The sequence below is a fragment of the Fusarium poae genome (assembly GCF_019609905.1).
Source record: "Fusarium poae strain DAOMC 252244 chromosome Unknown contig_2, whole genome shotgun sequence".
NCBI lineage: Eukaryota > Fungi > Ascomycota > Sordariomycetes > Hypocreales > Nectriaceae > Fusarium > Fusarium poae.
This window is the reverse complement of record NW_025408660.1, coordinates 1,089,785-1,102,729: the sequence shown is the minus strand read 5'-3', so window position 1 is coordinate 1,102,729 and position 12,945 is coordinate 1,089,785. Positions and strand designations below refer to the sequence as shown.

The 12,945-nt window shown below is 49.8% G+C and overlaps 4 protein-coding genes across 4 annotated transcripts; 3 read left to right on the top strand and 1 right to left on the bottom strand.

Moving 5' to 3' along the window:
• Positions 1-1,568: 1,568 nt before the first annotated feature.
• Positions 1,569-3,567, bottom strand: FPOAC1_013562 (uncharacterized protein; the record flags this gene model as incomplete). Its single annotated transcript, XM_044857903.1, has 4 exons — positions 1,569-1,761; positions 1,868-2,108; positions 2,341-2,743; positions 2,803-3,567. The coding sequence occupies 4 exons, from the start codon at positions 3,565-3,567 to the stop codon at positions 1,569-1,571; spliced, it is 1,602 nt and encodes a 533-aa protein (XP_044701285.1).
• Positions 3,568-5,208: 1,641 nt separating this feature from the next.
• On the top strand, positions 5,209-5,892 carry FPOAC1_013561 (uncharacterized protein; the record flags this gene model as incomplete). The annotated part of the gene is made up of 1 exon (XM_044857902.1): positions 5,209-5,892. The coding sequence occupies one exon, from the start codon at positions 5,209-5,211 to the stop codon at positions 5,890-5,892; it is 684 nt and encodes a 227-aa protein (XP_044701284.1).
• Positions 5,893-6,099: 207 nt separating this feature from the next.
• On the top strand, positions 6,100-6,876 carry FPOAC1_013560 (uncharacterized protein; the record flags this gene model as incomplete). Its single annotated transcript, XM_044857901.1, has 2 exons — positions 6,100-6,146; positions 6,393-6,876. The coding sequence occupies 2 exons, from the start codon at positions 6,100-6,102 to the stop codon at positions 6,874-6,876; spliced, it is 531 nt and encodes a 176-aa protein (XP_044701283.1).
• A 3,641-nt stretch (positions 6,877-10,517) lies between these two features.
• FPOAC1_013559 (uncharacterized protein) lies at positions 10,518-10,828 on the top strand (the record flags this gene model as incomplete). The annotated part of the gene is made up of 2 exons (XM_044857900.1): positions 10,518-10,640; positions 10,691-10,828. The coding sequence occupies 2 exons, from the start codon at positions 10,518-10,520 to the stop codon at positions 10,826-10,828; spliced, it is 261 nt and encodes an 86-aa protein (XP_044701282.1).
• Between the last annotated feature and the right edge of the window lie 2,117 nt (positions 10,829-12,945).

Genomic DNA, 12,945 nt, shown 5'->3' with positions numbered 1-12,945 from the left:
GTACCATAGTTTATAAACGAGGAACGGTCTAATTGAAGTAATTCTATATTGTGTAATTCTCCTTCCGGTTGTATTGTGTAACGACTCCGTGTGCCAAGGCCAGCCGCAGTAGGAGGACGGGAAAACCTGACAACTGTCAGCACCACATCAGGCTATACCTATACTTAGCGGTCTTGCCACAATGGCAGAGGCTCCTAATAGTATATTGATGCGAGTGGTCTTGTCGTGATAAACTCCCCAATTCTCTATACACTCGACCCACACTCACGTCTCAGAAGGTCATAATTACTTCAAATTCGGCACGTGACTGGGCCCAGAAGAAAAACGAGGGGGCAAGCACGAACAGGGATTGTCTTATATTGTGGTGCGTGACATGATTGGCAAACTGGCATCTAGGCTGGTAGGCTACGTAATGAAGACTAGTTAAGTACATGTGTAGATACACGTGGGGTTATGGAAATATGCCTCAGGCGAGGTAATCTAAAATGCGGCCCAAGCGACAAGAGGAATCCTTTCAGCGATAGCGGACTCAACGTCGGGTTCCCCGATACCTGGCTCTGCTGACAAGGCCCGCTTTGGTAATAGAGGCACCGTGGTATACGTTGACACTGATGGACGAAGATAATCGATTATGGCTCGGAGATCCTCGTCTTCGACCGTGAGAAAGGAAAGATTACTCTTAACGATCCATGGCATCACCATCCGTTGAAAATGGTCCCTGTCAAAGTTCTTGACGAAGGAGTTCGCCATGGCCTGCTCCCGCGGCTTTTCCGGATCGAGCGTCAAGGTATCAGCTATTGAGCGGTGCTGCTTCTCGACGCTTTCCGCTTTCAACTGCGTCGAAGACTTCGTCTTGCCCTCTGGCGCCCGAATATGATGTTCTTTGAACAGATGTTTGCTGGCATTTTGAAGACCAGTATGTGTGAAGTTCTTCGGCTGGGGGACTCGTTGATGAATGCAGAGTTTGCATACCCATCTTCGCTCATGAGCCCGCTGGATATCATACCCGTAGTCCCAAGTCCAGGAGGAGGTGTCCTTTGCGCGCTCGGAGAAGAGCCAGCCGCGGAAATGACGAAACAGACGTTCTTCCTGTAGCTGTTGGGCATCAGCTAGTAACGTTGATGGTGAAAGAATTGGTGGAGAGGTCTCAACGACTTTGTGTTCTAAAGGATCGGCCATTACGGGAGGTGTGAATGCGTCAAACAGATCGATGAAAATTTGGACCTGTACGGGAAATTACCCCAGGATATCCTCGATAACTACTGGGGGCCCGAAAATAAGTTAGGAAATACTAAAGTCTGTGTGGCCCTGCTAACCCTCACAAAAGACAGTACCTCCTAACAGGGTGGATCCAGATGTCCAAAACTGGATACCTTGTCCCACTAAAAGTCCACCGCTGCAAAAATCCACTACACCTACATCAACCAGGGTCGCCGATGTAGGGTAGTTGATCACGTCGAGGGTTCAGGTTGATTGATGTAAGTGTATGAGTAATACACCAATCGATCAACCGGTGGGTTTCGGTGTAGTTGATCGGAACCTTGCCCCCGTCGTCTGCGTAACCCATATCATATCCTGCTAATTGCCTGATAGTAATATTCGGTTTCCTCCTCCTGCTCCCGCTCCCATTCGCGCCGGCTCCATACGTTACTCATATAATCATGGTAGTCGTCTTCGTTGTCGAACTCGATTATGTCATCAGGATCGGTCCAGACCTCCTTCACCGGGGGGGACTTTGGTGATTTGGACCATCCATCAGCGCTCGCGCAGTTTTGCCGTTAGACAACCATCTGGATGATTCCAGTCGTCGAAACTGCCAATATCCTCCGATTCGTCATCGCTCGCCTCCACTGATTCCCCGCCGTACCATCTCACATTGACTATCACGTCTTGCAGCAGCGGAAGAGCCTTAAGCCACATGTCGATCAAATCCAACGAGGTTGTGGAGACGGGGAAGCCACTGGTGAATGGAAGAGATAACTCTAGCGTGGTTATGTGGACACAAGCATCTCGTATGAGGTCCAGGTCCTTAAGATAGTCTTCATCAAGCTGAGTATCCAAGATAGATCGGTTAGGAAGTGTAATACAGACATGGTGAACGGCTTTTGCTAGGAGTCCGATTTGCCCAAGGAATACGCCCGTGAGGGTGCTGCGGATTTACTTCCTTTATCTACCAAGCAGTCTACATCTCTCGCTACCCATTGAGCTATCAAAGAAGTGGGTGGCTATGCCAGTTTTGCCGTTCTAAAAACAGAGTGTCATCCAAGCGCAATGTCTATCAAGCATGCTCCCTATCCTGAACTCCAATCCAATGGCAATGTAATCCAAAAGCTCAAGTACTCGCGCAATCTCGTGCCAACTGAGCACGCTTCTTGGCGGGTCTTTCCTCTTCCTCGCCCTCTACATCTTCGTACGTCTCGTCCTGGGTGTCCAGCTTCTTCATTGCTGCCGCCGCCTCATTATCGTATCTTGCTTTATCCTGGTCGATCATCTCCTCCGGCTCGGACTCTAACGAAGCTGATCGTCTTTTGACCCCTCGAGGTATGGGCCGTTTCCGCTTCGCTGCGACATTCCGGCCCTCGTGAATCCTCTGGGAGCTGTTCAGCATCTCGGCCATTTCGGAGTATGGAATCGAGAAAGAGAGGTTGGATATCCCTTGGCGAAACTCCTCGGTCACGAAGTCATGAAGATGAAGGGTTAGGGAGCCCTGGTTGACGGGGTTACCGTCGGCAGTACGGAAGGGCTAGATTGGTTAGCTCACGTCTAAGAACTAGGTCGGAATAAACATGCCTCGCGTTTGACAACTTCTTTGTAAGATAATTCCTTCTCACCAGTGCCGGGGATGGGAGTATATGCCGGTTTCCAGACCGAGATAGTAGATTCCTTGTCGGTATTGAGATCAACGCAAATGACGACTTGAATGGCTGCCCATGAATAATGAATGTATTCCTTGGCAATTTTGCCCAATTGCTTCACGTCTTGCGTAAGCGCGACTTCAGCCACCACACCAGGGTATTCGGCGCCGGCAAACTGGAACTGAATATCAGGCATTCGTTTCAACACTTCATCTCCATTTTGGTCAAGTAGCTCGATATGGCCAGACAAGCCGTTGTCAATCTTGTTGGTGAAACTTGAAACTTGTTTGTTCTGGCGACCAAGGTCCCGTAGCTTCTCGTGAATGGCGATTCCAAGTTTCCAGATGAAAAATTCATGTATCGGCGACGGCATTCGGATGATGATAAGCTCCTTTTGAAAGAGGTAGTCGAAGCGGCGAAAGGTAGCCTGGATCTTGTCGTAGCAGCGTTCGTAGTCTTCGTTGCTCAATTTGGCGGTCGCCACAGACGAATGCTCTCGAACTCCCAGAAGTTTCTTCTTCAGGGTGAGCAGGTTTTCAGGCAGTTCATCGGCCGTCTCGGACAAGGAAGAGAACGAGGACGAGGTTTCGGTCGAGGCCCCGGGAGCCTGGTCGCGTTCGCCAGAGGCTGGAGGAGATGGGAGGGTCTTACGTTCGGGAGGGGTGATGATGCGATGAGACTTACGATGCGATGGATTATGCTTGGCTTCCATGCTTGGGGGGCATCGCACGTCGGCGGAGATAGAAGGATAAAAATTACGATGGAGATGATGATGATGATGTTTTGTTTTGGTCTGGCTGAATACGTGGGGAACATTTGAACAAGTGGGGCGGTCTGTTTATCTTATCTGTTCGCGCCAGCAAGTGGAGAAAATAACGAAGTCACGTGTGTGCCACTGTCACGGGGTCTAATTCCAGTAGGCAAATCCGACTTCGGGTTCAAAGCCACCAGCAAGTTTTCCGGCCAAATTAAAATACGATCTCTTCTTTAAGGCTCGAATTAGTATTTCAAGCCAAGTTTCATTCAATTTCGATTAGCATATATATCAGTAATGTGTATAGGGAGAGGGTTGAGGCTGCGTCGTGGATGTTGAACAAAACATTGAAAAAATTCCGGTAAGTCAACCACGTCAACGTACGAAACAAAAAGTAGATCAATCGATAGCTTGTAACGTAATGAGCTGGCCCGAACTACTCTCCAAAATTTTATTTAAACACACAAGAGGCCTCCGTCGATTGAAGATAGACTTCTAGGCTGACCTATCGTAGAGTAGTCTCGATCCTTGATAAGTGGCTTGCGAAATGAACGAATGAGAGGAATTATAAAACGAAGAGAACCTTTCCAGGTCCATGGATAGCCAATACGATGCATTATAAAATCGAGAGAATCCTGTCATGTCCCTACGGACGAATGATACAATGCTGTGGCTTGCCAAACCCTGCACGCCTTTCAGTGGACGACAATGTCATGGTTAACACCAAGGTTGCGTAAATGCATTGCGGCCAAGTAGATATAATTGCTCATCATAAGGATCCTCCGGCTCACATCATAAGATTACAGGTATAGCTTGAAGAATGATCTTGCTGTACTACTTGACAAGAAAGATAAAAAATAACAGAAACTTGACCAAAGCCAATAATGTCATTTGTGTCTATCGAACACTTTCCAGATTTGACCTGTCAATGACTATAGATTTCTCTGGTGCTAAGTCATCCTGAGACCAATAGCTCGATGAGCCCGAACCTCATCGCTATGTTTTACTCAACTTGAAACGCGCCCTTATTGTTGGAACCACCATAACCACCAGCATCTTGACCTTGGACCAATTAACCGTCCCAGGTGTGACGTAACCTTGTTAACTCTATCACCGCCACTACGACCTTCTTGCTTCTCGATCCAATAAGAGGCCATAGAACTACAGGGCTTATATGATAAACACTGTACTTCTCACAAATAGTTTTTTCGACTCGTTTCAGAGAGTCACACTAATGCACGTGGTATCCAATAATCACAACAGCCTTTCAAGGGCGAAAAGGGGGATGAAATGATACACCAAAGAAAAAAAGCAGCAAATCGCGACACGTGCCAATTCGTAACAACGCTCACTCGCTCACTCAAGATGGGTCGCCGAGCATTGACCGCACAGGAAAGAGCAGACCGGCAGATACAGCGACAAGAGGCGCTCCGTACAAAACAAACACTGGAACTCGCTCGGGAATGTGCTCTTGATCCAAATTTACGCCTCGTTGTTGACAGTACATTGCCTGCATCATACGCGTCACAGACCACTACAGCTACCATAGGTGCATTCGAGTCCACTTATTCCATCAATTCAAATCTCAATTCAAATCTAATGGCTAGCGTTCTAACGATAAGACTTATATGGCTAGATCCGCCGTACGCGAACGAAGATGACAATCCTCTAAATCCGCTAGCACGAGAAAGGCATATAGCTTCGACGCCTTACGAACCACCGAGCTTGCCGGGCCGCTCGAATACACAGCAAGATGTAGAATCCCATGATGCGCCGCTGATCGCCGAGCTTTCTGCATTGGCTATAAGTGGTGATGGTCCAGCGCCGTCGGGCGTCGCAATCTACAACCCGATCGGCTTCAGTCCTGCCGAAGCATCCACCCAACCGCCACCACTCACTGGGCAACATGACAAGTATTATCATGGGTATAATAACCAGAGTTTCCAGTTGGATGGCAATGCCCAGGTCTCCTCGCCCGAGGCTTATCACACGATGCGATCGGTAACCCCATCCCCGTCGTCGCCCAGTCTATTTTATCACGATGATCATGCAGTTTTCGAGCCGGGGAGTGCTTCACACACGTCAGATATAGGTGGCGGATTCACATCATCGTCAACATCGGCTCCATCGCCTAGTGGCCCGGACGACCCGGTCCTCGACGGCTTTCTCCGATCAATCTACGAGCAGGGTGCGCTGATTTCCTACGCGCACAAAGTAGCGTGTATGACAAAGTATTCAGGTCGTTCTTTGCCCGTGAATGCGAATGTAATTGTAACCAGTTGATCTCGCTCATTAACCCACTATTTTCCAGCACAGATGAACTAACTTGTAGTCCTATATAGGTCCACGTTCATGCGAGATTGCCGAGCCGGGACGCACTCATACGCTCCAAGAAAGAACCGAATACATTCAGCGATATCTTCCTCCCTTGCAGTATATCTTCGCCGAACCTGGTGCCGAGATACATAACCCTTGCACCTCCGTCTCCCGATGGGAGAAATTCCTCTCCGATCGACCACCCGAGCCACTTTCCTTCCGTAAAACACAAGCTTCCCTTTCCTCGAAGTTTGTGACTATCACACGCCAGTGGGACGTTGATAGTATCTGGCTTGGGGCCAAAAGCCTTTCGGCCATCCGGCCTCCCAACCGGTTTCGCTTATCGTTCTTCCCATCCCATAAGAGCAACATCGCCACCAACCAGATCATTCAACCTCACGGTCTGGATTGGCACATACGCGGCATACATCCATCGGGTCTTTTTCAACCGGCAATGTCCGATTCAGTGTGCTAGTGTTTTTCCCTAATGGAAGTCGATTGCCTACACCGGCTTCTGCGAACAGTCTTTCTCTAGACCGGTTCAGGGATTTGTATGACGATATTATCATACCGGCGGCCTACGAAACGCTACCGGACCATGTCAAGCAGGAGATTCCTAGCTCATATGACCTTATTTACGCAAAGTCTCGTGCCTACCAGGAGAAGCCGGGAGCTGGTCGCTGGACTGCTGATGACGAGAGCCGGACCTTTCGCCTGGCCTATAGTGTCCCTGCCGAATTTCTTTCACAATTCTGGGCGTCAGTTGTGCAGAAGGCAAATTCCCATCGAATGCAAACGCTTCGAGGAAAGACGATCGCTTATTATCAGAATCCCTGCCTACTTTTTCAGGCCCACAATCTGAAAAACGTATTTGCACAACCGAACCTTCACGAGAGCTTGGTTTTTGTTTCGAGATGCTATCCTGGCTGGCCTCGACCCGGAACACCTTGATTTGCACTCCTGCTGGCTCGATTTGGGGATGCGTGATCATGTTAGCAGATAGCATCAAGGCCAAGCATCATCGCAGAATGACCAGAGTAGCCAGCATGAGCCCTGGACACTGCTATGGAAAAGTGCCTGCTGTCGTCATCTTCATAGACATCTAGGTGGTATAGTACCGGAGGCCCCTCTGGAAGCCAGGTACTACCGCTCCTCCCTTCTTCGGGACGCCGGCACCTACTATACCAAGGCGAGGCCGACCAAGTCGTCGAACCCAGGCCATCCGGAGACCATGTCGCCCGGAATCATTCGCGCAAAGGCCTATGACTGTAAGAGAGAGAGGTCTTTGGAGTCATGTTCATTGATTAGGTATAAACTCTTCAGTTCAGGTTTTGTGCCACTCCTTGCCTTTGATGAAGGAATGCTAAGGGACTTGGCTGGTATGGACCAGAATCGCCAGTGTGCATTCGCGCCCAAGCTCAGTCGCTCTCATATAATGCGGGCTTGGGAGGCAAACAAGCGACATCTGAGGGCTTGTATCATCCGCTCGATGGTATCCCAATTTCGGGATACGTAAAGAAGTCACCTATCGACTTGATGTCATCCTTACCATGTTTGCTCGTGGCGCACTCCATCCTGACTTAAGTACCCATACCGGTCCAATGGTCCAGGAGATCCCGCTCAATCCTTCATCTGATACTCAGCACTACCCCTACTGGATAGTGCCTACGGTGGAAGGGCCAGAAAGTTTTGTCCAATGCTAAAACCTACCCCGGTCAACAAAAAGCAAAGATACCTTTAAATATGTCAAATTTACAGGGATTTATCCCTGCCTTCCTTATATTCATTCCCTCCTTCAAGCTCTATGATTTTTCTAATGTGATAGGGAATTCTCTCTATCCAGGCCTGGATCTTCTCTTGCGGCAACGCCTCCCAAGCTGCCTCCCACTTGCGAATAGTTTCAGCCCGGCTTTTGGGGGCGCCTTTTTTCGTAGTCACCCTCTTCATCCACGGCCACGCCGGCTCAATCGCGTTCAAGTCCGGGCTATAGTCCTGTTATACCGGCCACTTCGTTGGAGGACTTGCCGCTGCAAGGTGCCTTTAGGGACACAACGAAGGCCCGGGTCGCGATATCGGTATTTGGGGCCATTGCAATTGTAGGAGGACCTGATCGTTAGAAACTTCAAAAAATCAGTTGAAGGGATTACAGGGCAAAATAGTAAGGAAAACCCTCTGTGTTTTTTGCATTTTGCTGATTTGCTAGGGGGCCCCTGTCGCGAGCAGGGATTAGTTTTAGCGTTGGACAAAACTTTCTGGCCCTTCCTCCGTAAACCCTGAGAGGAAGGGGGATCCTCAGGTTTTTGCAGCATTGTATTGTACTCGTCTCTCTTATTAGCTACTTCAGTATCAGAAACAAGATCCGAGCCTTGTTGGTAGCGACAGTTTACGTCTTTCATCCGAAGTTGTTGGCCTCCTCAAGCCTCCTACCCTGTACAGTCAAAAGCCTTCGAAATGTGCCGCGTGTAATGTGATGGAAATGAGACTGCATCGTGGTACGCTCTTGCGCGGGCCCGACAGGGTAGTAAGACATGTGGGGCGGACAGCAAGCTTGACAATAAGCGCGGATAAATGCGACTGTATGCCCGTTGTCACCCGACGGGCGTCGGTTGTGACAGTATTCTACAGTCAAGGTCGGCCCGCCTCGGTGTAGATTCTTTAGCGGCGAGTGGAAGTGGAACCTGAATGGTCAATTGTGCTGCCTTGGTCCTCTGGAGATCACCCTTGTCAGCCCATCATAACCCAACCTCGGATGGACGAGCCTACTGATGACCCTTGCGAACAAAGCCATCGGGAGACTCTCTAATTGGTGCGGCTGATGAATTAGGACTCGATTCTCATAATGAGGCCTTCTGCTGCAGATGGTCATTGGCTTAGGTACTAAGAGATCAACCGGCATTAACTAAGAATGGCATGCCAGCGACCAGCAGTGGTCTGTGCCATGGCAATCTCTTGTGTCTCCTTTCTCTTCTCTCGAGAACAGAAAAGTCACATTATGATTCGTTGAAATATTATGGTTGGCTGCATGGCCGCGTCGGGCACGGATGAAAAGGAACTCTGCAGGTATCCCTGAATGTGTCTGGGCGCTATCAACTCCGTCTTTGATTGAGCGCCGGTAGGGCGGGGTATAAGATATGCAGGTCTAAGGGCCATGACCTGACCGAACGCCAAGAGTCAATAGCGGGGAGCTGAAAGGTCGAAATCCCTCTAGTCTAGGTGGGCCAATGAAAGGGCTATGCTAGCTCCATCTCGTGATAAGGGAAAGCCATGTGGTTGCTGCCGCCGTGAAGGCCCAAGCCATGTTGGCCAATCAATCGAACTAATTGCTGATCACGGCTTAAACAATGTAGGAACCCCGGAACCGACAAAGTAAGCTGAATTTTAGATTTGCGGGGAGCCGATTTGAGTTAGTCCCTGTAAGGCATGGCCTGGAGCCAGCGATGTGAACTAAGCGGTTGGGCCAGAAAAATAAGAGCAGCATTCCACTCTCGAGAGAAGAGAAAGGAGACAACATGGAAAGCACACCGACCCCACGCAAGATATCACCACGATGTATAGCCTGGCATTCGTTATATTTTACGTTCCATGATAGGGTTACTGATACGGCGGCGCGGAATGCTTCTCGCGCCGCACCTTTTGTCTTATCTGACACATTATGTTTCGCAAACAAGCACGCTTCCGCTAATCCGGTGAGGGTGGCCAGTAGCAAGTTGTTGCCCGTACCGATTGGAAACTAGGCAACATACAGGTCGCCTGTACAGTGAGGTGCGAGTTCACCGTCAGTACGGACCCTGCCCCCTCTCATTCAATAACAGCATCTACCAATGATGGCAAATAAATTCTAAACTCTAGCCAGGACCGAAAAAGCGACAAAGATGAGTTATACAGACTATCAAAGGGGTCAGGTGATTATAGGTTTGTCGTAAAACCGATCCTCGATGCCCGAACGCCGAAACATCAAACTGGTATCAAGGCTGAGAGATGGCGGGGTTGGCTTCGGCTCTGGCTGTGTGCACTGTGCAGGCGCCACCACGTTTAGTGTTTAGGGCGCCTTTGCGGTGGACCCGCACTTCACTGTAACAGAGATGACAACAACGCTAGCTTAACAATCATCAACCTGTACCTACTAACAACAGCGGCCCCTCGTACAACCAAAAAGCAGGCGCCACTCACTTCAGCGGCCGAACGCAACACTTGAAGGAGTTGGGCTTGCTTCAAGTTGAACTGCTACCACTAACCATTGCCGGGATCAGGAAGAAAAGCGATATCTGGACTGGAAGGAACAAAGCGAGAGGTATATGGGCTTGGCGAGATCAAGGCAACAATTAGCGGAATTTATTTGTTTTTAATTTTCAGAGCCCTCTGGGCAGTGGCCTACCGGACGTGGTTGACCTGTCTGTCTGTTTGTCTGTAGGACTAGGATACTAATAACCACATAGGTAAGACTGGAGTTACCTACGTATGTTGTTGCCGCAAGCTCCAAACGCTCTCACTTCCCTTGACGTGATCGGGTGCGCCATGTCCAAACAAGTAGCACGGCTGTCAAGACAATTGACGCTATTGCCCACCATAAATATGTCCACTTGATCCTTGCAATGTCCTCCGACATGGCAAACAAGCTCGAGACCAAACTGAGCGGCACAAATAGAGTCGCCAGCAGCGACAAGCGTTCGACACGTCGCGAGTCCACAATGCTGATGGCAGACGTGACAACGGTGGTGAGTCGGTCGATCCGCTCTTCAAACTCCTCCATTTGACGCAATATAAGCGTGAATTCGGCCTTGTACGTGTCCCAGGGGTCGTCGCCTACTCGAGGCTGCCTATCCTGAGGTTTCTCAGTGGCGTCGAGCCACTGGAACGCCCCCGACCTCGTCTCCAAGAGCATCTCCCGATACATGGGGATTAGGCGCCGCCAGGTATGCAGTTTTCTGAGAATGAAATCGATTCGGGTCTGTGATAGAAACTCCTTCGGGTGCGTCATCTCCCAGTCTATCTGGGAGAGCCATGTCTACCCACCAACGTCACACTTGGACTTTTCCCATCTCCGCCTCCAAAAAGTTGCTCGAGTTCTCATCAATCCGACTTTCCCGTCAATAGTCTCGTCGGCTTGGTCCTGCGATTGCTTCTGCCCTTCATTCTCGTCAGCATTATTTCCGGGGCTCAGGACCCCCTGTGATCCTCTGAGGGGCGCTTCCTCGTCAGATGTTGTAGGCTTTGCGAACCACTTGTTCGCCGCTTTTGGGGCCTTGGGCGGAACAGATCTATCCCAAATTGCCTTGTTCTCGTCATCTAACAGCCTCCTCCCAATGTTGAACATATCCCCTTCCTTCTGGCCTTTTTCAAATAAATCCGTCGTAGAAAAGTAGCGCGCTCTGCAGAACCGGATCTGAAACCAGTCCCTGTGCAGGGCATCCATATGAAGGCTCGGTGGACTCCAGAAGGAGTCGCGGATGTTATACCATGCATAACGTACATGATAAGCGAGTGTCTCAGACAAGCGAGTGTCTCAAAAATCCCTCAACCTCCCCAAATTTTCATTCAACCATGAATTTCTCAACAACCAACAATGCCACGGCTTAATAACGAGGCGAATATTCTTCTTGCTCTTCAAGCTCTTCAAAATGACCCAAAATTAAGTCTCCGTCGCGCAGCAAGCATATATACAGTCTCCTGGAAAACCCTTGGTCGCCGCCAGAAGGGCATCCAGTCTCAACGCGATGCCACTCCCAAATCACGCAAACTATCTGACCTGGAAGAGCAGACCATAGTTCAGTTTATTCTCGACCTAGATTCGCGAGGATTCCCCCCGAGACTACGTTGTGTGGAAGAAATGGGCAACCGATTGCTCGCCGACCGCGACGCGCCGCCTGTCGGCAAGCGATGGGCTTCCAACTTTGTCAAGCGACACAGAGAGCTCAAGACGCGTTTTTTTCGTAGATATGACTGTCAGAGAGCCAAGTGCGAAGATCCAAACATCATTCGAAACTGGTTTAGGCTTGTGGAAAACACAGTCGCCAAGTACGGCATCCGATCGGATGATATCTGGAACTTTGACGAGACTGGTTTTATGATGGGCGTCATTGCAAGCGGAATGGTCGTCACAGGCACAGACAGGCGTGGGAGGCCTAAATCAGTCCAACCTGGGAACCGGGAATGGATTACCATCATTCAGGCCATCAATGCGGAAGGCCGAGCGATCCCGCCGTTCATCATTGGTGCGGGCCAGTATCACCTCGCCAACTGGTACCGAGACAGCAACCTCCCAGGCGATTGGGCCATTGCGACGAGCCCAAATGGCTGGACCGATAATGAGGTAGGCCTCGAGTGGCTAAAACACTTCGACCGGTGTACAAGCAAGCGATCAAATAGTCGCTATCGTCTTCTGATCCTCGACGGCCACGAAAGTCACCACTCTATTGATTTTGAGAGATATTGTAAGGAAAACAAGATCATCACGCTCTGTATGCCACCTCACTCGTCTCATCTACTTCAGCCTCTCGATGTCGGGTGCTTTAACCTACTCAAGAAGGCGTATGGTCGAGAAATTGAGCATCTGATCCGATGCTCCATAACCCACGTTTCCAAGACCGAGTTCTTCTCGGCTTTTTATGCCGCATTTCAGGCCACAATGACGGAGGAAAATATAAAATCAGCCTTTAGAGGAGCCGGGCTTGTGCCTCTCGACCCGGAAAGTGTGGTCTCAAAGATTGATGTGCGGCTGCGGACCCCAACGCCTGCCGAGGAGGTAGCTAGCCCCTCGACCCCTTGGGTCTCAAAGACGCCAAAGACCGTGCTTGAAGCACAATTTCAGTGTGAATACCTCGATAGACGAATCTGGCGGCACAAAAGTAGCTCCCCAGAGTCAATTCTAGGAGCTCTCAAGTCTCTTGCTAAGGGAACTAAGGCGATAATGCACGAGAATGCCTTGTTAAGGGCTGAGAACCAAGACCTTCGACAAGCAAATGAGATACTAAGTCGGCGGCGGAATATAAAAAAAACCAGACTGCAGAAGAGAGGGGTGAT